This window comes from Cervus canadensis, chromosome 18 (assembly GCF_019320065.1).
Source record: "Cervus canadensis isolate Bull #8, Minnesota chromosome 18, ASM1932006v1, whole genome shotgun sequence".
Lineage (NCBI taxonomy): Eukaryota > Metazoa > Chordata > Mammalia > Artiodactyla > Cervidae > Cervus > Cervus canadensis.
This window is the reverse complement of record NC_057403.1, coordinates 9,842,717-9,865,186: the sequence shown is the minus strand read 5'-3', so window position 1 is coordinate 9,865,186 and position 22,470 is coordinate 9,842,717. Positions and strand designations below refer to the sequence as shown.

At 42.5% G+C, this 22,470-nt stretch overlaps 2 protein-coding genes across 2 annotated transcripts in view; one reads left to right on the top strand and one right to left on the bottom strand.

The window, feature by feature from the left end:
• The window catches only part of LOC122420399 (zinc finger protein 737-like), a 494,626-nt gene that overhangs the window by 267,866 nt on the left and 204,290 nt on the right, over nucleotides 1–22,470 (bottom strand). The window lies entirely within an intron of this gene.
• On the top strand, nucleotides 9,706–19,223 carry LOC122420634 (zinc finger protein 420-like). Its single transcript, XM_043435986.1, has 6 exons — nucleotides 9,706–9,763; nucleotides 10,433–10,565; nucleotides 12,804–12,930; nucleotides 13,436–13,531; nucleotides 13,588–13,605; nucleotides 17,447–19,223. The coding sequence occupies exons 2-6, from the start codon at nucleotides 10,551–10,553 to the stop codon at nucleotides 18,532–18,534; spliced, it is 1,344 nt and encodes a 447-aa protein (XP_043291921.1). The 5' UTR covers nucleotides 9,706–9,763; nucleotides 10,433–10,550; the 3' UTR covers nucleotides 18,535–19,223.

Here is a 22,470-nt window from a genome sequence, read left to right as displayed (position 1 = left end):
ATCACAATGCAAATCATTTTGTGAAAACATGTGGCCCCAGACTTGGGAGGGAGTGAAAAGAGGTAAGGACTTGAGGTATCTTTGCAGAATTCTGAGACCAGAGCCTTCACAAAAACAAGGTCACCAGGTAATTCCCACCAAGCACTCACCTCCCACCTCCCCTCATCTAAGGGCATGACATCAGGTCCTGGAGGACTGCACCCATCCAAGAAAGAGCCCCTACCCAGGGAGTCAGGCTGGCCTTCTGTGTGTCTAGAAGTTCCCACTGGAAAGACTCTTTTCATGGCCCCACCTCAGACCTGCATATTCATAATCTTTCAGAGTGGGACCCTGACCTGGAGGGCTTTGTATTCACGGAAATGGTTCAGAAAGAATCTTTAACCAAGTGGTTTCCATCTGGTTTCCCATCAAGTTCAAGTGACCAGTGTTAAGCAGTAACTTCACCAGTGCCCTCCCCACAGAGTTCTTTTTGGGTCCTGTAGAGCATCAGTGTGGTTCATAAGATGTGCTCCAGGGGATTCTAAAGGGAGGCCCGGCTTAAGGACGTGGCTCCTGATCCATTTGAGAGAGATGAGGCCAGGCTTCAGTCTGAGGAGAGGTTGGTCTAGCTGGATTTGGACCAGGGAAGTCAGTCAAGTCACACCCTCTGTGTGAGCAGAGGGTTAGGAGCTCTCTCTGAGGAGAAAACAATCAAGAAATTAGTTCACAGGCTGGTCTCCAGGTCAGAAATGATTGTTCCTGAATCTCTCCTGAGACAGAGGTCAGGAGAGGTCGGTCTTTTCAGGTTTTCAACGTCCTCTGTCTGTAGGTGCATTAGTTGCATGTTAAAGAGCTGTGTTGATGCCTTTGAAGGTATCTTCTCAATACGCAGGTGTGAGTTTGCTGCATAACGTCCCCAGACAAGATGCAGAGCAGGAGGAAGAAGACGAAATGGCAGCTTCTCAGGTAAATATCCTGTCCCAGGCCTGGGGCTGTGTCTGCTTTTCCTCAGGAAATGCATGAGGTGACAATCTGCAAACCTTTACTTCTCTACTTCAATTTTTCTGCCTTGGGTCTTTGCTATCAACTTACTTTTTCCTTTTCTTCTTATAATAGCGAAGACCAGCTCTTTAGACTACTTCTCCCTTGTGTCCGAGAGCCTTTTCTCCGTTTCCTACATCCCAGCTTTCTATGGAGCAGGATGAATTCTCAGCATGAATTAGTGACTTTCTGCTGGTGAAAATACTCCCTTTGTGAGAGATCAGCATCGGGAGTCACTGGTATCTGAGATTCCCACTGGGATGTAGTTCGATGTTGGGATCTTCAGAGAAGTCGGAGAAATGCCCTGAGGAATTTACGTCTGGATGCAATTCAGCTCTTTAAAACAGGACTGAGAAAATGCTCTTGTAAATAGAATCGACTCAGTGGTCCAGATTTTTCAGAATAGTTTCAGAAATAAAAAGATAATTAGGAGATCCTGTCCTCTGTAATGCTAACACTTCCTAGTTAAGTGATAGTAGGATACTAAACAGGGGAACAGTATGAAAAGGCAAAATGATAGGATACTGAAAGAGGAACTCCCCAGGTCGGTAGGTGCCCAATATGCTACTGGAGATCAGAGGAGAAATAACTCCAGAAAGACTGAAGGGATGGAGCCAAAGCACAAACAACACCCAGTTGTGGATGGGACTGGTGATAGAAGCGAGGTTCGATGCTGTCAAGAGCAATATTGCATAGGAACCGGGAATGTTAGGTCCATGAATCAAGGCAAATTGGTAGAGGTCAAACAGGAGATGGCAAGAGTGAACGTTGATTTTCTAGGAATCAGCCAACTAAAATGGACTGTAATGGGTGAATTCATATCAGATCACCATTATATCTACTAGTGTGAGCAGGAATCCCTTAGAAGAAATGGAATAGCCATCATGGTCAACAAGAGTCTGAAATGCAGTACTTGGATGCAATCTCAAAAATGACAGAATGACCTCTGTTCATTTCCAAGGCAAACCATTCAATATCACAGTAATCCAAGTCTGTGCCCCAAACAGTAATGCTGAAGTAGATGAAGTTGTACGGTTCTATGAAGACCTGCAAGAACTTTTAGAACTAACACCCAAGAAAGATGTCCTTTTCATTATAGGGGACTGGAATGCAAAAGTAGGAAGTCAAGAAACAGCTGGAGTAACAGGCAAGTTTGGACTTGTGGTAGGGAATGAAACAGGGCAAAGGCTAATAGAGTTTTTCCCAGAGAATGCAGTGGTTATAGCAAACACCCTCTTCCAACAACACAAGGGAAGATTCTACACGTGGACATCATCAGATGGTCAACACCGAAATCAGATTGATTATATTCTTTGCAGCCAATGATGGAGAAACTCTATACAGTCAGCAAAAATAAGACCAGGAGCTGACTGTAGCTCAGACCATGAACACCTTATTGCCAAATTCAGACTTAAATTGAAGAAAGTAGGGAAAACCGCTAGACCATTAAGGTATGATCTAAATCAAATCCCTTATGATTATACAGTGGAAGTGAGAAAGAGATTTAAGGGACTAAATCTGATAGACAGAGTGCCTGATGAACTATGGATGGAGGTTCGTGACACTGTACAGGAGACAGGGAGCAAGACCATCCCCATGGAAAAGAAATGCAAAAAAGCAAAATGGCTGTCTGAGGAGGTCTTACAAATAGCTGTGAAAAGAAGAGAAGTGAAAAGCAAAGGAGGAAAGAAAAGATATAAGCATTTGAATGCAGTGTTCCAAAGAAGAGCAAGGAGAGATAAGAAAGCCTTCCTCAGCAATCAATGCAAAGAAATAGGAAGAAATAGAAATAGGAAGACAACAGAATGGGAAAGACGAGATCTCTTCAAGAAAATGAGAGATACCAAGGGAACATTTCATGCAAAGATGGGCTCGATAAAGGACAGAAATGATGTGGACCTAACAAAAGCAGAAGATATGAAGAAGAGGTGGCAAGAATACACAGAACTGTACAAAAAAGATCTTCATGAGCCAGATAATCACGATGGTGTGATCACTCACCTAGAGCCAGATATCCTGGAATGTGAAGTCAAGTGGGCCTTAGAAAGGATCACTACAAACAAAGCTAGTGGAGCTGATGGCAATCTAGTTGAGCTATTTCAAATCCTGAAAGATGATGCCGTGAAAGTGCTGCACTCAATATGCCAGCAAATTTGGAACACTCAGCAGTGGCCACAGGACTGGAAAAGGTCAGTTTTCATTCCAATTCCAAAGAAAGGCAATGCCAAAGAAGGCTCAAACTACTGCACAACTGCACTCACCTCACATGGTAGCAAAGTAATGCTCAAAATTCTCCAAGCCAGGCTTCAGCAATACATGAACAGTGAACTTCCAGATGTTCAATCTTCTTTTAGAACAGGCAGAGGAACCAGAGATCAAATTGCCAACACCCGCTGGATCATCGAAAAAGCAAGAGAGTTCCAGAAAAACATCTATTTCTGCATTAATGACTATGCCAAATCCTTTGACTGTGTGGATCACAATAAACTGTGGATAAATTTGAAAGAGATGGGAATACCAGACCACCTCACCTGCCTCTGGAGAAACCTATATGGAGGTCAGGAAGCAACAGTTAGGGCTGGACATGGAAGAACAGACTACTTCCAAATAGGAAAAGGAGTACGTCAAGGCTGTATATTGTCACCCTGCTTGTTTAACTTATATGCAGAGTACATCATGAGAAATGCTGGGCAGGAGGAAGCACAAGCTGGATTCAAGATTGCCAGGAGAAATATCAATAACCTCAGATATGCAAATGACACCACCCTTATGGCAGCAAGTGAAGAGGAACTATAAAGCCTCTTGATGAAATTGAAAAAGTTGGCTTAAAGCTCAGCATACAGAAAATTAAGATCATGGCATCTGGTCCCTTCACTTCATGGGAAATAGATGGGGAAACAGTGGAAACAGTGTCAGACTTTATTTTTATTTATTTATTTATTTTTATTTTTTCCCATGGACTGCAGCACGCCAATCCCACTCATTAGCATATGAAATTACCCAGCTTATAAAAACTAACCACGCCATATTTCGGGGCACACTCACCCTCTTTGATGGCCCACACTCTGTCTGTGGAGTGTGCCTCTCTCTGAATCTGAATAAATCCACTTCCTACCTATCACTTTGTCTCTCGCTGAAATCTTTCTGTGATGAGACATCAGAAACCTGAGCTTCATTAGGTCCTGAACCCAGGTACTGTGGGTTTTGGCTGGGTTTGAGTCCCAGCCTTGTGGGTTCAAGTCCCAATCTGAGGTAAACAGTTTCAAGTTTGTGGGAAATTTTGACTCTAAGGTTCACCTGGAAGAGAGAATCTGAAATGAAGGTGTTCTAATGATCATATCCTTTTGATTATTTTCCAAGTAGTTCTCCTCATTCTCTTGGTCTTAAGGACAGTTTCAGTTTGTTTATTACTATTGTTTCTGTCAATGCTTCCTCTGGAGAAAAAAGTCCTCCAAGTGGAAGCCCGTAATACAATTGATCTCATTCTTGTTCCTGTTACTGCTCCACGGACAAAATTGCCTCCTACCATTGGTCAAGACAGCTTTATTTGACCCTACAATGGTTGGTGAAATAAGTCACTTTCATTTTTTATTTTTTAAATGTCTGCTTATTTATGCGATTATTTGATTGTGCCAGGTGTTATTTGCGGCATGTGAGAATTTTTAGCTGTGGCATGCAGGATCTAGTTCCCTGAGCAGGGATTGAACCTGGACCCCCTGCACTGGGAGCCCAGAGTTTTAGCCACTGGACCACTAGGAAAGTCCATAAATCACTTGAAAACAAAAAACAAAAACAAACAGGAAAAAAGCCAGATGTGCCAGTTTATGTGTCAGGTTTATCAAAAGTGTTAATTTCATTATCACTGGGCCCTGGCCAGGTCAGCCCCTTCTCTCTAAGCTCCCCAATTCACCCCCTCCTCCAAAGACACCCATCACTGTGCTTGCTTCTCCCCAGTGTCAGACTTTATTTTTGAGGGGCTACAAAATCACTGCAGATGGTGAGTGCAGCCATGAAATTAAAATATGCTTACTCCTTGGAAGGAAATTTATGACCAACCTAGATATTACAAAGGAGAGACATTATTTTGCCACCAAAGGTCCGTCTGGTCAAGGCTATGGTTTTCCCAGTGGTCATGTATGGATGTGAGAGCTGGAAAGCTGAGCACCCAAAAATTGATGCTTTTGAACTGTGGTGTTGGAGAAGACTCTTGAGAGTCCCTTGGACTGCATGGAGATCCAACCAGTCCATCCTGAAGGAGATCAGTCCTGGGTGTTCATTGGAAGGACTGATGCTGAAGCTGAAACTCCAATATTTTGGCCACCTCATGTGAAGAGTTGACTCATTGGGAAAGGCCCTGATGCTGGGCGGGGTTGGGGGCAGGAGGAGAAGGGGACGACAGAGGATGAGATGGCTGGATGGCGTCACCGACTCAATGGGCATGAGTTTGAGTAAACTCCAGGAGTTTCTGATGGACAGGTAGGCCTGGCGTGCTGCGATTCATGGGGTCGCAAAGAGTCGAACATGACTGAGCGTCTGAACTGGACTGAGGAACATATTTTATTATCTCAATCCTTGCATCACATGACTAGAGAAGCACTGAATCCTTTCATGGTTATATCAGATACTCAAGATTAGCCAGAAACCTTTTTGTAAAATGAGTGCTTAATGGCATTGAACTCCCCCTTCACCAAAACCTTATACATTGACCTTCCCCCACTGCCACTTTGGAGCAGTCCCTCAGAGCTATCTGAAATTCTGCCTCCCAGGCAGCAGTCCTTATTTTGCCCCAGTTCAGTCCAGCCGCTCAGTCGTGTCCCACTCTTTGCGACCCATGGACTGCAGCACGCCAGGCTTCCCTGTCCATCACCAACTCCCACAGCTTCCTCAAGCTCATATCCATCGACTTGGTGATGCCATCCAACCATCTCATCCTGCCTTCAATCTTGCCCAGCATCAGGATCTTTTCCAAGGAATCATTTGTTTGCATCAGGTGGCCGAAGTATTGGAGTTTCAGCTTCAGCAAGAAGAAAGCAAAAAACAACTATAGAGCCTCTTGATGAAACTGTAAGAGAAGAGCGAAAAAGTTGGCTTAAAACTCAACATTCAGAAACCTAAAGTCATGGCATCCAGTCCCATCACTTCATGGCAAATAGATGGGGAAACAATGGAAGCATTTTGCCCCAAATAAAACTTAACTTGCAAATCTCAAGTTGAGCATCTTTTTACTCAACACTAGCATCAGACTGTTTTCCAGTGAGTTGGCTCATTGTCAGATGGCCAAAGTGTTGGAGCTTCAGCCTCACCAATGAATATTCAGGGATGATTTCCTTTAGGATTGACTGGTTTGCTGTCCTTGCAGTTCAAGGGACTCTCAGAAGTCTTCTCCAGCACCACAATTAGAAAGCATCAATTCTTTGGTGCTCAGCCTTATTTATAGTCTAACTATTTCATGCATACATGACCAGGAGAAAAACCATAGCTTCTGGCAAAGTGATGTCTCTGCTTTTTAATATGCTGTCTAGGTTTTTCATAGCTTCTCTTCCAAGGAGCAAGTGTCTTTCAATGTCATGGCTACAGTAACCATCCACAGTGATTTTGCAGCCGGATGAAGGTAATACTGTCACTGTTTCCACTTTTCCTCTATCTATTTGCCATGATATGATGGGACTGGAGGCCATGATCTTGGTTTTGTGAATGTTGAGTTTTAAGCCAACTTTTTCACTTTCTTCTTGCACCCCTATCAAGAGCTTCTTTAGTTCCTCTTTGCTTTCTGCCATAAGGGTGGTGTCATCTGCATACCTGAGGTTATTGATATTTCTCCTGGCATCTTGATTCCAGCTTGTGCTTCCTCCCACCCAGCATTTCTCATGATGTACGCTGCATATAAGTTGAATAAACCCAGTGACAATATACAGCCTTGACGTACTCCTTTCCCTATTTGGAACCAGTCTGTTCTTCCATGTCCAATTTTAACTGTTGTTTACTGACCTACATACAGGTTTCTCAAGAGGCAGGTCAGGTGGTCTGGTATTCCCATCTCTTTCAGAATTTTCCACAGTTTATTGTGATCCACAGAGTCAAAGTCTTTGGTACAGTCAAGAAAGCAGAAATAGATGTTTTTCTGGAACTCTCTTGCTTTTTTGATGATTCAGCAGCTGTTGGCAATTTGATTGCTGATTCCTTTGCCTTTTCTAAAGCCATCTTGAACATGTGGAAGTTCATGGTTCACGTATAGCTGAAGCCTAGCTTGGAGAATTTTAAGCATCAGTTTACTAGCGTGTGAGATGAGTGCAATTGTGCAGTAGTTTGATCATTCTTTGGCATTGCCTCTCTTTGGAATTGGAATGAAAACACCTCTGCTGAGTTTTCCAAATTTGGGGCCATATTGAGTGCAACACTTTCATAGCATCATCTTTTAGGATTTGAAATAGCTCAAGTGGAATTTCATCTCCCCCACTAGCTTTGTTTATAGTGATGCTTGCTTAGGGCCACTTCACATTGCAGGATGTTTGGCTCTAGGTGAGTGATCACACCACCGTGATTTTCTGGGTCATGAGGATCTTTTTTGTACAGTTCTCCTGTGTTTTCTTGCCACCTCTTCTTCATATCTTCTGCTTCTGCTAGGTTGATATCATTTCTGTCCTTTATTGAGCCCGTCTTTGCTTGAAATGTTCCCCTGGTATCTCTAATTTTCTTCAAGAGATCTCTAGTCTTTTCCATTCTATTGTTTTCCTTTATTTCTTTGCATTGATTGCTGAGGAAGGCTTTCTTATCTCTCCTTGCTATTCTTTCAAACTCTGCATTCAAATAGGTCTATCTTTCCTTTTCTCCTTTGCTTTTTGCTTGTTTTCTTTTCACAGCTATTTGTAAGGCCTCCTCAGACAGCCATTGTGCTTTTTTGCATTTCTTTTTCTTGGGGATGGTCTTGATTCCTGTCTCATGTACAATGTCACAAACCTCAGTCCATAGTTCATCAGGCAATCTGTCTATCAGATCTAGTCCCTTAAATCTATTTCTCACTTCCACTGTATAGTCATAAGGGATTTGATTTAGGTAATACCTGAATGGTCTTGATGAAAATGAAAGAGGAGAGTGAAAAAGTTGGCTTAAAGCTCAACAATCAGAAAACTCAGATCATTGCATCCAGTCCCATCACATCATGCCACATAGATGGGGAAACGGTGGAAACAGTGGCTGACTTTATTATTCTGGGCTCCAAAATCACTGCAGATGGTGATTGGAGCCATGAAATTAAAAGACGCTTACTCCTTGGAAGGAAAGTTAAGACCAACCTAGACAGCATATTAAAAAGCAGAGACATTACTTTGCCAACAAAGGTCCATCTGGTCAAGGCTATGGTTTTTCCAATGGTCAAGTATGAATGTGAGAGTTGGACTATAAAGAAAGCTGAGCACCGAAGAATTTGTTATAGCCATGCTTTCCGGGAAACAAACTCACTTCTTCAGAAGGACAATACAGATAGTGGATTGCAGTTTATTACACCAGCGGGCCCAAGGCAGAGTCTCCTCTTAGCCAAGGACCCCAACCAGCATTTGTGAAAATCTCTTATATCCCATGTGTACGTCTCCAAACCCACCACCCCAATCCCTTGATGCTTACAAAGGAAGGGTAAATACAATCACAATAACCCCATCATTCACGTGTTATGTGTTCAAACAGTTAATAATCAATAAGCCCGCGGTTACATTCCAACCAGTTAATAACCAATTTAAGCCTGTGCTTACATTCTGAGAGATACTGTCTGGAGGCAGGGGTGATTAGTGTCTGTTTTCTCTTAGGTGATGAGTAACCTGGATATGATCTTCAAGGTTCCCCTGTCCGGAGGGGTCTTATCCTTCCATTGTCGTTCCCACAGACACTAAGCAGAGAGTTCAGTGTCCACTGGAGAGGTGGCCGAGCACGATCAGCACAGACAGGCCCGAGATGGAGTCCAGGCCCTATGAATTCCTTCTTCTTCTTTTTTTTTTTTTCCTTTTTTTTTCTGAATTCCTTCTTCTAAATGATGCTTTTGAACTGTGGTGTTGGAGAAGACTCTTGAGAGTCCCTTGGACTTCAAGAATATCCAGCCAGTCTATCCTAAAGGACATCAGTCCTGGGTGTTCATTAGAAGTGTTAGGGGAAGCACACTGATTGAAACCGCCCACCCTGGCCAGGCAGCATAGTAACCATTTGCATGAGTTGTTTTATGACAGGAGATCCTGATAAGGAATACGGAACTAGTAAGCCACCACCAGCCGGAAGAGTTCGGGAAAAGTCGAGAGGAGACACCGCGTATCCGTCCACTTCCCAGAATCCCTCTTGCTAGCATCCATCTTGGCTGAGCGATGCATACGCCACCAGGAAAGACTCTGAATTAGAATGATTGGCCAAAGACCACCCGGAAACTAATCCCATCACCATAAAACCCAAGACTGCCAGCCACACGACAGAGCAGTTCTGCTGGGTTCCCTTACCTACTGCTCTCCACCCGGGTGCCCTTTCCCAATAAAGTCTCTTGCTTTGTCAGCATGTGTCTCCTCGGACAATTCATTTCCGAGTGTTAGACAAGAGCCCAATTTGGGGCCCTGGAAGGGGTCCCCCTTCCTGCAACAGAAGGACTGATGTTGAAGCTGAAACTCCAATACTCTGGCCACCTGATGTGAAGAGCTGACTCATTGGAAAAAACCCTTATGCTGGGAAAGATTGAGGGCAGGAGGAGAAGGGGACGACAGAGGATGAGATGGTCGGATGGCATCATCGACTCAATGGACGTGGATTTTGGTATACTCCGCGAGTCGTTGATGGACTGGGAGGCCTGGCGTGTTGTGGTTTATGGGGTGGCAAAGAGTCGGACATGACTGAGTGACTGAACTGAACTGAATGGATTAGTGGTTTCCTCTTCTTTCTTGCATTTCAGTGTGAATTTGGCAATAAATAGTTCACGGGCACAGATACCAGGTCTTGGAGGCCACACCCATCCTAGAAGGAGCCCCTCCCCAATCAATCAGGCTGACATTCTTTGTTTCTAGAAGTTCCCGCCCTAAATGCTCCCTTCCTGAGGTCACAGGGGTGCTGAGTGTGAGGCTGCAGCTCTTGGCTCTTGGACCTGGGTCTCCCTCTTACATTGTTTCAAAAACCCTCACAGGCTGGGTCAGGTAACCTGGTAGTTCTGTCTGTTATGTCTTGGGAATTGTACTGTGGCCTGCACTCTGTAAGGCAGAAAGAAAGGAGAAGAACTCGCAGGGGTGGTCTGCATAGAGAAGGCAGGAAAGGTGAACACCAAACACAGGGTGTGATTAGCATATCAGGTTAGTCTGGATTATCCGCTGCAGACCAGGAAGGAGAAGGTAACAAAGGAGCTCTGAAAACGGCCAAGGCAAACAAGAAAACTATTTCTTCTCGATCATTGCAGCAGTTGCAGATTCAAGAATTGTGTGGATGCCTTGTAAGTTATCTACTTAACACCCAGATGTGAGTTTGTGATAAAAATCCCCAGAGGAGACGCAGAGCTGGAGGAAGAAGAGGAGGAAATGGCAGCTTCTCAGGTAAATGTCCTGTCCCGGGTCTGGGGCTGTGTCTGCTTTTCCTCCTGAAACGCCTGGTCTGAACATCTGCAAACCTTCAATTCTCTGCTTCTAAGTTTTCTACCTAGGGTGTTTGTTGCCAACTGCTTACTTTTTCCAGTTTTTCTTGTATTAGAGAAGACTGGCTCTTTAGACTGTTTCTTCCTTATGTCCCAGAGCCTGTTATCCAATGTATGTATCCTGGCTTTCTATAGAGCATGATGAATCCTCAACATTGTTCCGTCAGTTTCAATGTTGAACATATTCCCTTTGTGAAAGACCAACACGGGGAGGCACTGGTATAAGGGATTCCCAGTGGAATGCTGTTCTGTGTTGGGATCCTAGGGAAGTAGGGGAAATGCCATGATGAGTTTATATCTGGATGCAACTTCAGGTCTTTAGAACAGGAGCAAAAGGCAATGCCCTTGGAAATAGAATGGACTCAGTGGTCCAGATTTTATTCAAAAATAAAAAATGTAGTTGAGACTATCCTCTTCCTCTGTGTCGATAAGAAAGACTTACTAATTAAATGTGGTATTAGGCTACATGACACAAGAGGTATATATGAAGTGAAATTTGCTTAAAACTAACATTTTTTAATGATGGATTCAGATCATGGTTTCCATAATATTGCCAAAACACCCATGCAGTTGTAATGCATTCTTCCATTTACTTCTAACCCCACGACTCTGATGGTCACTGGTTTAAGTACGTCTATGAGATTCCCATGCGACGCAGCTCATGCATTTCCCATTTGTCTTTTTTTTTGTGTGTGTGTGTGTGTGTAATAAAGTTTTACTAAAGTATAAAGAAGATAGAGAAAGCTTCTGACATAGGCATCAGAAGCGGGCAAAAGAGTGCCCCCCCATTTGTCTTTAACAACTGTCTTGGGGAAAAAAAAGTGAGGGATGTGCTTAAACTATCACAGTTAATGGGGAAATCCCATATGCTCTTAAGTTTCTCTTTGCTTTTGAAGATGACTGTGTTTAGTAGAGACGCTGGGTTTGGGGGATTTTTCTCACTCAAGCCCAGGTCTGGTCATTTCCTGGTACACTCCACACTCACATCACAGAGTCTCATCACATTTTTGTATTTTCCAAAATGTGTATAAGAATCTTATTAGTGCTAATCTATGTTCAACTGTGTTAAAATTTGAACTATAGCTCTTTGGAAATGATATAGATTTTCAGGAAATTAAAAAATTCAGAACCAGAGCTTTACTTTATGTTACATCATTCTGTATGTCTGTATTCTAGTTTATTTAAAGAAATAAAAATAATATCAGCCCATTATATTTATGTACATTTTTAATAAGTTAAAAAAAAAAAACTTTATTTTATTGAAATGACAACTTTTCCCTATTCACTATTAATAAGTATATAGTCACATTTTAGTATATGTCTGTGTCCACAAACCTGTTAACATGATTTGATCACTGTTTTTTTATCTGTTTTTTTAAGATTTTCAGAAGAAGGGAATAGGTACCTACTCTAGTATTCTTTCCTGGAGAATCCTATGGACAGAGGAGCTATTATTTCTGTTGCACATTCAAGATTCTGTAAAAACTGTCAGAAAGATATACAGTATATACTAAATAGTTAAAATGATTCTTGCTGCAAGGTTACTATCCTATAACACCTGTAAAATTTGTAAAAAACTTAAAGTTCAGACTTAAGTGTGAATTCTTCCCTACTTTTCTCCTTCATTGCTGTTCAGAATGGTCATTTGTGGAGCAGAATTTGCAATATTACTAGTTCAAATAAGCTTGGTAAAAATGTGGCACAATTCCTCCACTCCAGAACTCTTGGATCAGAATCTGCTTTTTAAAAATGTTTCCTGGTTTTTGGTAGACAATTTTTCCTGGGTCACACGAGTACAACACTCAAAAATAAATATGCCAGTGTTGATCTGATTACATTATAATTTCTCTTCCACATCAGAATAGTTTCTTGTGAATCATATCCTCTTTTCTTGGGGTTAAAAATGTGGTAGAAAATGTTACTGTGTGATACCAGAAACTACACTAAATCAAAATCAGTTCTCTGAAATTACTGCTTTCGTTTAGGGTCAGGTTAGGAAGTCTTCTCTTGGCCATATGACAGTCAGTCAGTCAGTCAGTTCAGTCATTCAGTCATCAGTCCTGTCTGACTCTTTGCGATCTCAGTTGTGTCTGACTCTTTGTGACCCCAAAGTACATGGCATGTGTACTTTGTATTTCAGGGGCGGCTGACATTCCAGGATGTGACCATAGACTTCACTCAAGAGGAGTGGGAATGCCTGAACCTCGGTCAGCGGGACTTGTACAGGGATGTGATGTTAGAGACCTACGGGAACCTGGCCTCCTTGGGTGAGGAGAACTGCCTTCCAGAATCCCTTTTCCACCACTGGGTTTGGTTCCTGCATTTCTAGAACGTCTCCTGGAATTTTCTGCTTCCACCAACACCTTCAGATCCCTGCTTTCTAGCAGGAAATGGGTATTTGTGAGTTTAGAAAGAAAGCCTTCATGGTGATTCAGTATGATTCTAACCTTTTTCTTCCGTGATGTAATCTGCCTCCTTCACTCTAGCGTGGTGGTGATTAAATCAGTTCCATGGTATTAAATAGTGACACCTTCCTCTTAAAACCACATTTACACTACTTACTTTAGCCTTGTAGTACTTGACCAGAATCTCAGGATCTGATTTTTATGTATTTGTTAGTATTGTAAGGGTGCTCTCAATAAAGTATTTGGGGAAATCATCCTCTAGGCTATATTAACATTCACCTGTGTGTTCTCTTCTCACCCAAATACATATTGGGTTGGAAACTTATGAATCTCTAGCAAAGCAAATATTCCTTTCTCTGATGAACAGGTCTTGTGGTCTCTAAGCCGGACCTGGTCACCTTTCTGGAGCAAATGAAGAATCCCTGGGATGTAAGGAGAACGGACACAACAGCCACATACCCAGGTAGGTGTGAATGGATGGAGCTGATGACTCAAGTGAGAGGTCCAAGGAGCAGTGAGGAAGTCAGCCTTTTTCCTGTGGCTTTTCTCATTCACAGTGAGAATTCAAATTCTCTTCTTGGCTTGTGACAACTTGCATGAGTTGGCTACTCTTTCATTTCTTGGGGGTCCTAGGAAAACTGCCCATTGACCAGTAAATATAAGATGCTCTTTGTAAAGTTTGTTTCTACCTCTAGAAAGAAATGTGTGAGTGGAATTGCAAACAAACTACCAATACTCTAGGAATATTGGAGACAGAATTTATTTTATGATTTATATTTTCTAAAAGACTGGAAGCTACAAATATGACCTTATGCATTTTAAACTCATTTCAGTGTATAAAGCAAAACTTCCATAAAATGAGAGAATGCAAATCTCTGAGTTACACCAGTGTTTCACTTTTCGTTATGTGAACTCATTTTAAATATCTGAAGTGCATTTGCCACAATTCCTCAATGGTAAAATACTTTAATGTATTCAATTAACTGAAAGATTTATTAAATAAATTGGCAAAATAGTTTAGAACATTTTCCACCATATTTCTAATGGTTGTTTGAAACTATTAACATTTTAGATCATATAAAGAAGTCCTTTTAAGTCCTTTAAATCCTTATTGGATTTAAATCCTTATTGTTTTACAATGTTGTGCTCTTGTACAGCAAAGAGAATAAAGTACACGTATAAATAGCCATTCTTTGTTAGATTTCCTTCCATTTGGGTCTCCGCAGGGAACTGAGTAGAGTTCTCTGTGATCCCAACACATTTTTTAAAATCTCACTTCTTATTTAATTGCTTAAGGCTTTATTATCTTGTTTCTTATCAGCTGCCCCAGACTTTATTAATTTATCTCATTTGTTATCAGTTTCCTATGGCCCTCAGTTTCTAATTAGTTGTATGTCAATATCATTTATGATTTTTAGATACAAACATCTAATGGAATGTGTTCCAATAGAACACAAGTGGTAAGAAGTGCATTAAAGAAACTGAAGGCACCTAGTATTTCTGAAAAGGTTTGGTGTCTCCATTTAAGACGACTTAGGGCAAAAGGTAATTATTAGACTGCGTGTCTCCGCTTCATTGAGTGGTTCTTGTAGCGTATTATTTTGCCCCTTCCTCTGCTCCATACTCTTTGTCCCCTGGTTTTATTACGTTTTCTGTGTGTGGTCTCTGCCCTGAAGGCTGCAGGATCCTAGTTCCTCTTGTTTCCTGTGCCTGCCCTTTAGGGGCTCAGTTTGGTCCTGAGGTTTGTGCCCTGATCCCCTTGATGGGCACTTGATTGCTGTAACCAAGCCTGCCCTGGATATTGAGGGGCGCTTCCCCATCACTCTGTGGCTGTCACCGCCCTGTCTGTGGTGGGTGTGCGCCCTGGTTGGTGGAACAGAGCCCACAGATCTGTTTCTTCGCTGTGATTCTGATCTGTGTGGAGGCAGGTGGGATTGGAGCACACCCCCGGGAGAGAAGCCCCTGAGGATTGCTGCTCTGGGGATGTTCCCCTTGGGATGTGCTCTGTGCATCACTTTCACCCATTGGGCGAGTCTCGTGTGACCCTGGTTGGCACTGATCTTGGCCCCACCTCACCCATGGGTATGCCGGCACACGGCCCTGGAGTCTCTCAGATGTTGTTCTCCCCGGGTCACCAGCATAGATCCCCTGAACTCAGGGCCTAGGTCCCAGGTGCTGTGGTGCTGTGGGGGCAGCTCAGACTCCGGCCTGGCCGCGTCCCCTCATGTCCGAGCCCACAAAGTCTGCAGTTGCTAAAACCACACCTGCTGTGACCAGGGGCGTCCCCCTTGTCCTTCAGATGCTCTGCAGGGGCTGAGCTGACAAAGCCGGTTGCCTGTGTAAAAGCGCGGTTAGTGCAACTGCGAGCAGAGACCTCAGCTTTTCTTCCTTAACCCTGGGGCTCAGCTGTGCTTTCAGCTCCATCTGAGCATGTGACCCACCCACAGGTGTCTGCTCCAGAGGCTGCCCCAGGGCTCAGGGGTCTGCTGACGGGGGAGGAGGGGCATGGGGGAGGCCGTGGCTGGGCCTCAATAGAGCCCACCCGGGTGGTGGTCCTCCCTACTGCCAGGGATGAGGGGCCAGCACGGGGGAGAGAGGCTGCGGTGGGGTTCTTCCCTTTGGGCCTCAGTCAACAATGGCGCTCTGCGCTTTGGTGGTGCAGGCTTCCTCCACAAGCGTCCCATTTGCAGAGCTCCTCCCTCCCTCCCGTTCCCTCAGGATGTCTCCTCATGGCCAACCGCAGTCCTCTGCCTGGGTCTGCTCCCCAAAGCCCACGTTCCAGCACCCAGCCCTCGTCTGCAGTGGTGGACACCCTTGAGGTGGACACCCTCTCAGGCTGGGTGGGCAGGGCAGGGTCAGCACCCCATCTGCAGCTCTCACTCCCCTCTGCCACACGCGGGTCGCCATGTTCTCCTCCACAGAGAATGAGGCTCTCCTTCTGTCCAAACTGGGCTCCCCCATGAGGGGCTCCCCCGGATGTGGACACCTCTTCTCTCTTCAGATCCCCCCAAGGTTACAGGTCCCATCCCAGTTCCTCTCCTCTTCCTTCTCCTTCTTCTTTTTTGGTCCTACCTGGCTCAGCAGGAATCTTTCTTGTCCTTTTAGGTGGTGTAGGTTCTTTGCTAGTGTTCAGAGGGGGCTCTGTGAAAATTCTTCCAACTCTGATGTATTCTTGATGCATTTGTGGAGAGAGATGAACTCCAATCTGCCTAATCCTCTGGCATCTTGATCCTTGGGTCCCCATTTTCTCTAAATCTTCAAGGATATTCACTGAGAATAGTAGATAAGAAAGCTTTTACTTGGTATCTTTCAGCTGTGTCTTCTCACAACACCCATGGTTTGATGTCAAAGAATCCAAGGTTTGAAAATTCAATCCGAAAAGCAAACCTATATGAAAGAGCTCACCTCAGAAATGAACATTTAACCAAAGACTGGGGACATACAAGGGTATGTGACAGACTGAGAGGATGTTTATATGGACATAAAGAAATTGAGACCGTTTCACATACTGTGGACATGACTGCCAGAAGAAATGAGCACTGGGAGTCAAATTGGGGAAAGCTCCCGATTCAGTCATCACCGTCTGCCGCGCAGTGTATCTTTGTAAGCAATGACTCACATCAGTTTTTGAAACACACACATTCTCTGAAGGGAAATGTGGAAAATCTGGAAGGTCATCCAGTCTCTACTCCAAATGCTCGTTCAAACCACTCTGAACATAAACTTCGATTACACATACATTCAACCATGTCTGAAAAGGAGAAGTTTACACATGATGGGGAAAACTCACAATATAATCAACTTGAGGGGTCTGTGAACAACGGGTCATTATTCTTCCACCAACAGACAGGTTCTCCCCAATCCAAAATTTGTAATGTTGATGATAATGGAAGAGACTTAATTCAACCATCACTGTTTGATACATATCATGATAGGGTTAATATAAAACAACTTTTCATGTGTAATAACACGAGTCAGGCCTTAAGTAGGAGCTCCAAAGCCAATAGTTCCCAGAGTATTTATGATGGAGCAAGAAACTGTTCATGCAATGACAGTGGGTATAACATTGGACAAGACTCTGATCTTAGGAAACACCAGGCACCTCAATCTTCAGATAAGGATTCTGAAAGTAATACAGGTAGGAATATCTTTTATCGAGCATCAGGTCTTTCACTAAATAAGAGTACACATACTGGAGAGAAGACTTACAATTGTACTGAATATGATGTGTCTAATCAGTCTTCAGAACTTATTCAACAGCAGAGTATTCAGAATCCACAGAAAAACTACAAGTGTAAGAAATGTGAGAAAGTCTTTGCTAACATACTCAACCTATGTAAACATAGGGAAATTCATACAGGATGGAATACTTTCAAAGGTACAGAATGTGACAAATCATTTAATCAGAGTTCAAAACTTAGTCAACATCAGCGAATCCATATTGGCCAGAAGCCTTATAAATGTAAGGATTGTGGCAAAGGCTTTATTCAACACAGAGATCTTACTTGCCATCAGAGAATTCACACTGGAGAGAAACCTTATAAGTGTCAAGAATGTGGAAAAGCTTTCAGTCATTACGCAACTCTTAGTAAACACCAGCGAATTCATACTGGAGAGAAGCCTTATAAATGTAAGGATTGTGGCAAAGACTTTAACCAGGGCTCAGGCCTTATGTCCCATCAGAGAGTTCATACTGGAGAGAAGCCTTATAAATGTAAGGATTGTGGCAAAGGCTTTAGCCAGCTCTCAGGTCTTACTTGCCATCAGAGAATTCACACTGGAGAGAAACCATATAAATGTCAAGAATGTGGAAAAGCTTTCAGTCAACAGGCAAATCGTAATAAACACCAGCGAATTCATACTGGAGAAAAGGGTTATAAATGTAAGGATTGTGGCAAAGACTTTAGGCAGGGCTCAGACCTTATATCCCATCAGAGAGCTCATACTGGAGAGAAGCCTTATAAATGTAAGGATTGTGGTAAAGGCTTTAGCCGGAACTCGGGTCTTACTTGCCATCAGAGAGTTCATACTGGAGAGAAGCCTTATAAATGTAAGGATTGTGGCAAAGGCTTTAGCCAGCTCTCAGGTCTTATTTGCCATCAGAGGGTTCATACTGGAGAGAAGCCTTATAAATGTAAGGATTGTGGCAAAGGCTTTAGCCAGCACTCAGGTCTTATTTGCCATCAGACGGTTCATACTGGAGAGAAGCCTTATAAATGTAAGGATTGTGGCAAAGGCTTTAGTTGGCACTCAGGTCTTACTTACCATCAGAGAGCTCATACTGGAGAGAAGCCTTATAAATGTAAGGATTGTGGCAAAGGCTTTAGCCGGAACTCAGGTCTTACTTGCCATCAGAGAGTTCATAGTGGAGAGAAGCCTTATAAATGTAAGGATTGTGGCAAAGGCTTTAGCCGGAACTCAGGTCTTACTTGCCATCAGAGAATTCATACTGGAGAGAAACCTTAATAATATAGAGAATGTGGAAAAGTTTTCAGTCACTATGGAACTCTTACTAAACATGAGTGAATTCATACTGAAGAGAATTCTTATAAATGTAAGGATTGTGACAAAGACTTTAACCCAGCACATTGGTCTTCCTTACCATCAGATAATTCATACTGAAGGAAATCTCATAAATGTAAGGAAACCTGTAAAGGCTTTAATCAGCTCTCTCACCTCACTGGACATCAGAGAGCATGTCCTGGAGGGAAACCCTAGTAATGAAGTAAGACATGGAAGAGGTTTGTCCTGAACATACAATTCAAGAGACAAAAGACTTATTTATATAAGAAAGATATGGAATGATGTAAAGAAAATGTAGGAAAGTATTTATAAAAAAATCAAATCTAAATAAATATCAGGAAATGCATACTAGAAAGTATCTCATAAATTCTGTTTTCTGACGTTCCTCTTAGGGAGAAATATTGTAGATAGTGATTCATAGTTAAGATAGATAGAAAATTGATATGTTAGTATGGATCACAAGATGAAGAGGTGATGTTTAGTCATGTACAGTTACTAGCTATGTATGTTTGTTGATATTGACATGATTTGTGATTATTTGAAAACCAAAATGAATGTAACTGAATTCTCAAATTACTCCATGCTACACTTCATTTCTAGTGTGCATGCAAAGTTATGTTTTTGATGGTTGCTACCTCAACGATGAGAGAAGCCCTTCTATCTAGGGAAGAAAACATTTACAGTTTTCTCCATTATAAGATTAAGGACACAGGAATGTAACATGTACAGTGAACATTTAAATGGTGGTGTTTGTCATTCATGTCACACATCCCTCTAAGTCACCATGATGTAAGTGTTCATGGAATAATTCCACAGAGTAAAGTAAGATGTCCATTTTCAATAGCTACATCACTTGCTTTTAAAGTAAAATATAATGACAGTTCACTAAAATCTTGATGTATTTTATAATATGAACAGAAGTCATGAATATCAGCTGACATGTTTCAATTAAAGACATCTCTGCTACCCTAGAAATGTACGGAGAACCCTTCCCAGAGAAGTCATGTAATTAGTGTACGTTTTCTTAAATGAATAGCCTCCCTTTCGTAAACATAGAAATCACAGTTCTCAGATCATTGTATCAGGGGAACAATTATCATTGTTTATGCTTATAATCTATATTTTAAGCAAAGTTTCATAGCGGAGTGTAAAAGGTTTTATTCTGTGTGTGATAAGCATACATATTAATCAATAAAACTGAATGGTTTCTTGTGTAAATGTTGGTATGTAATGAATGAAGTGTTAGCCTAGCAATTGAAGGTTGCAGGAAAGAATACCTAACGAGAAACTCTTCGGTAGCATAGATGGGTGAAGTCTGTAACAATTAGTTTCCTTCCTGCCCTTAAGTTTCAAATCATTAGATCATGTATTTCCCATCATTTCTCCATTGTACTTTTCCCCTCTTTAACCGCAGGGACATTGTGATGGTTCTAATAAGAAGGATCATACAGAGTAATGTTGAGAGCTCCCCTGAACGGCTCCATGCTGTTGCTGCCTCAGCATCTGTCTGGGGAGCAGGCAGCCTGCAGGTCCTTGAACTCACACCAACCAGTCCTGTGAGCACTTGCACCGGAAGACCACTTTCCTTAGACCAGCAGTCTTACTGAACCCCAGGGCTACTTCACAAGCTCCCCTTCAGTGCCACCCTCACAGAGCCACCAAAATCCTAGTCCTTTTGGTCTGAATGGACCCATCCACACTCAGCCTGGGGAGCCCACAGCACTTCACTCAGGGCCTCTTATAAAAACCTGAACTCCAATTACTGCCTCTTTCTCTGCTCACTTCTATCCTTGACCTCACTCAGAGCTTGCTGTGAATTCTCTCAGGACCTAGAGTCATGACCTCACCTGCTTCAGTTGTCCTTTGTTCTTCTGTTGAGCGAAGTAAGACTTTTCATGGGCTCATTTAAGCAAATGTAAATTTACCATTTGTCAAAAGAATACTTAAAAGCCATGATGAGAAAAAAAAAAAAAAAATGAAAAAAAGAAAAAAGAAGCCATGATGGTAAAATTCTGAACTAAGATTTATAATATTTTACCCTGTTTACTTCTTACCACATGTTTCTTGCCTTGGCTTAAAGGAACAGTTTTCTCATGGCTGTGACATACATTGAAGGCAATATATAAATATCTGAAAGTATATATGTTATATAATTTATATAACATACATTGAATAGAATAAATAAATATCTGAAGGTATAAACACTAGCCGTGAGAAACACAAGGAACATGTGAGTGTGTGTGTATTCATACACATTTACTCATAGGATTTAAAAATGCTAGGCCACAACCGCTCATTTCAGAAGGGCAGATGGTTTACTAAGACTGCAAATCTTATAAATGTGTCAATTAATCTATTTTGTCTACTATTCTGGGATTTCATTTCCTTAAATGTCAGGAGGTTATGTTTTTAAGGAACTTCCACACTGTCCTCCCAAGTGACTGCACCCGCTTACACTCCCTCCAGCCATTCAGGAGGTTCCCTGATCTCCAAGCCTCTTCTGCGTTTATGACATTATTAGTGGGCTTTCTGCTAGTTGTTACTCTGACTGTCCGGAGGTGATGTATCACTGTCGGTTTGCTCTGCATTTCTTATTATTTAGCGATGCTGAGCATCTCTATTTGCCTCGTGCCCATCTAAAGGACCAAGTCGCCCCCCATCCCCACCCAGCCTCAGCAGCTGAGGCGCACAGGCTTCCTCTCCCCAGAGCGCGTGGGGTATTCCTGGACCAGGGATGAGGCCCGAGTGCCCTGCACTGTCAGGTGGGTTCCTAAGCACTGCGTTATGTCTGGTTTTTCTTTTTTCTTTTGAGATGAATAGATATTTTTTGGAATATAATTGCTTTACAATGTTGTGTTAGATTCTGCTGGACAACCTCATCAATCAGCCATAGTTATATGCACACCCACTCTCTCTCGAACCTCCCTCCCACGATCTCTGTCTCACCCCTCTAGCATCACAGAGCCCTGCGCTGAGCTCTCTGTGCTATGGAGCAGCTTGCCACCTGCTACCTGTTTTACACATTGTGGTGAATATATGTCAAGGCTATTCTCTCAATTGGGCCCCCTCTCATTCTACCGCTGTGTCCACAGGTCTAATCTCTACATTCGTGAAAATATGGTATCAACCTATATGGTATTAATCCTATATATGTATATGAATCTAGAAAATGTTATTGGTGAACCTATTTAATAAGCAGGCTAGAAGTGCAGATATTAAGCTTTTTTGTATTTAACTTTCAAGGTGTAAAATACATGGATGATCATTCCATGCATTTTACTATGTGAAGGAAGCCCATCGGAAAATGCTACAAAAAGTATGATTTTTACAATATGTTATTTTGGTGTAGGTAAATGTTCTTATGTGCTCCATTGTGTCTGAGTCTTTGGGGCCCAATGGGCTGTAGCCTGCCAGGTACCTCTGTCTATGAGATTTCCCAGGAAAGAACACTGGAGTCGGTGGTAATTTCTTTTTCCAGGGAATTCCTTACCCAAGAATTGAACTTACATCACTTGGGTCACTTGCAATGACAGGTGGATTTTTTACCACAGAGACACTTGATAATCTAGTCAGGAATGTAGAAGAGATTAAAATGGTCAGGGGTTGCCATGGGTTTCAAAGGAGGGGCTATGAATACCCTGAGTTCAGGACCATGAAATCATTGTGTTAAACTGTTGTAATGGACACAAGTTATAAATTTGCCCAGACCCATAGAGTCAGTCAGTTCAGTATTAAAAGATGCTTACTCCTTGAAAGGAAAGTTATGACCAACCTGGATAGCATATTAAAAAGCAGAGACATTACTTTGCCAACAAAGGTCTGTCTGGTCAAGGCTATGGTTTTTCCAGTGGTCATGTATGGATGTGAGAGTTGGACTGT

Excerpts from the sequence above, each read along its gene's own strand:
- LOC122420634 (XM_043435986.1), top strand. Across the intron at positions 12,931-13,435 it reads CGGGAACCTGGCCTCCTTGG|GTCTTGTGGTCTCTAAGCCG; the intron begins GTGAGGAGAACT and ends TCTGATGAACAG.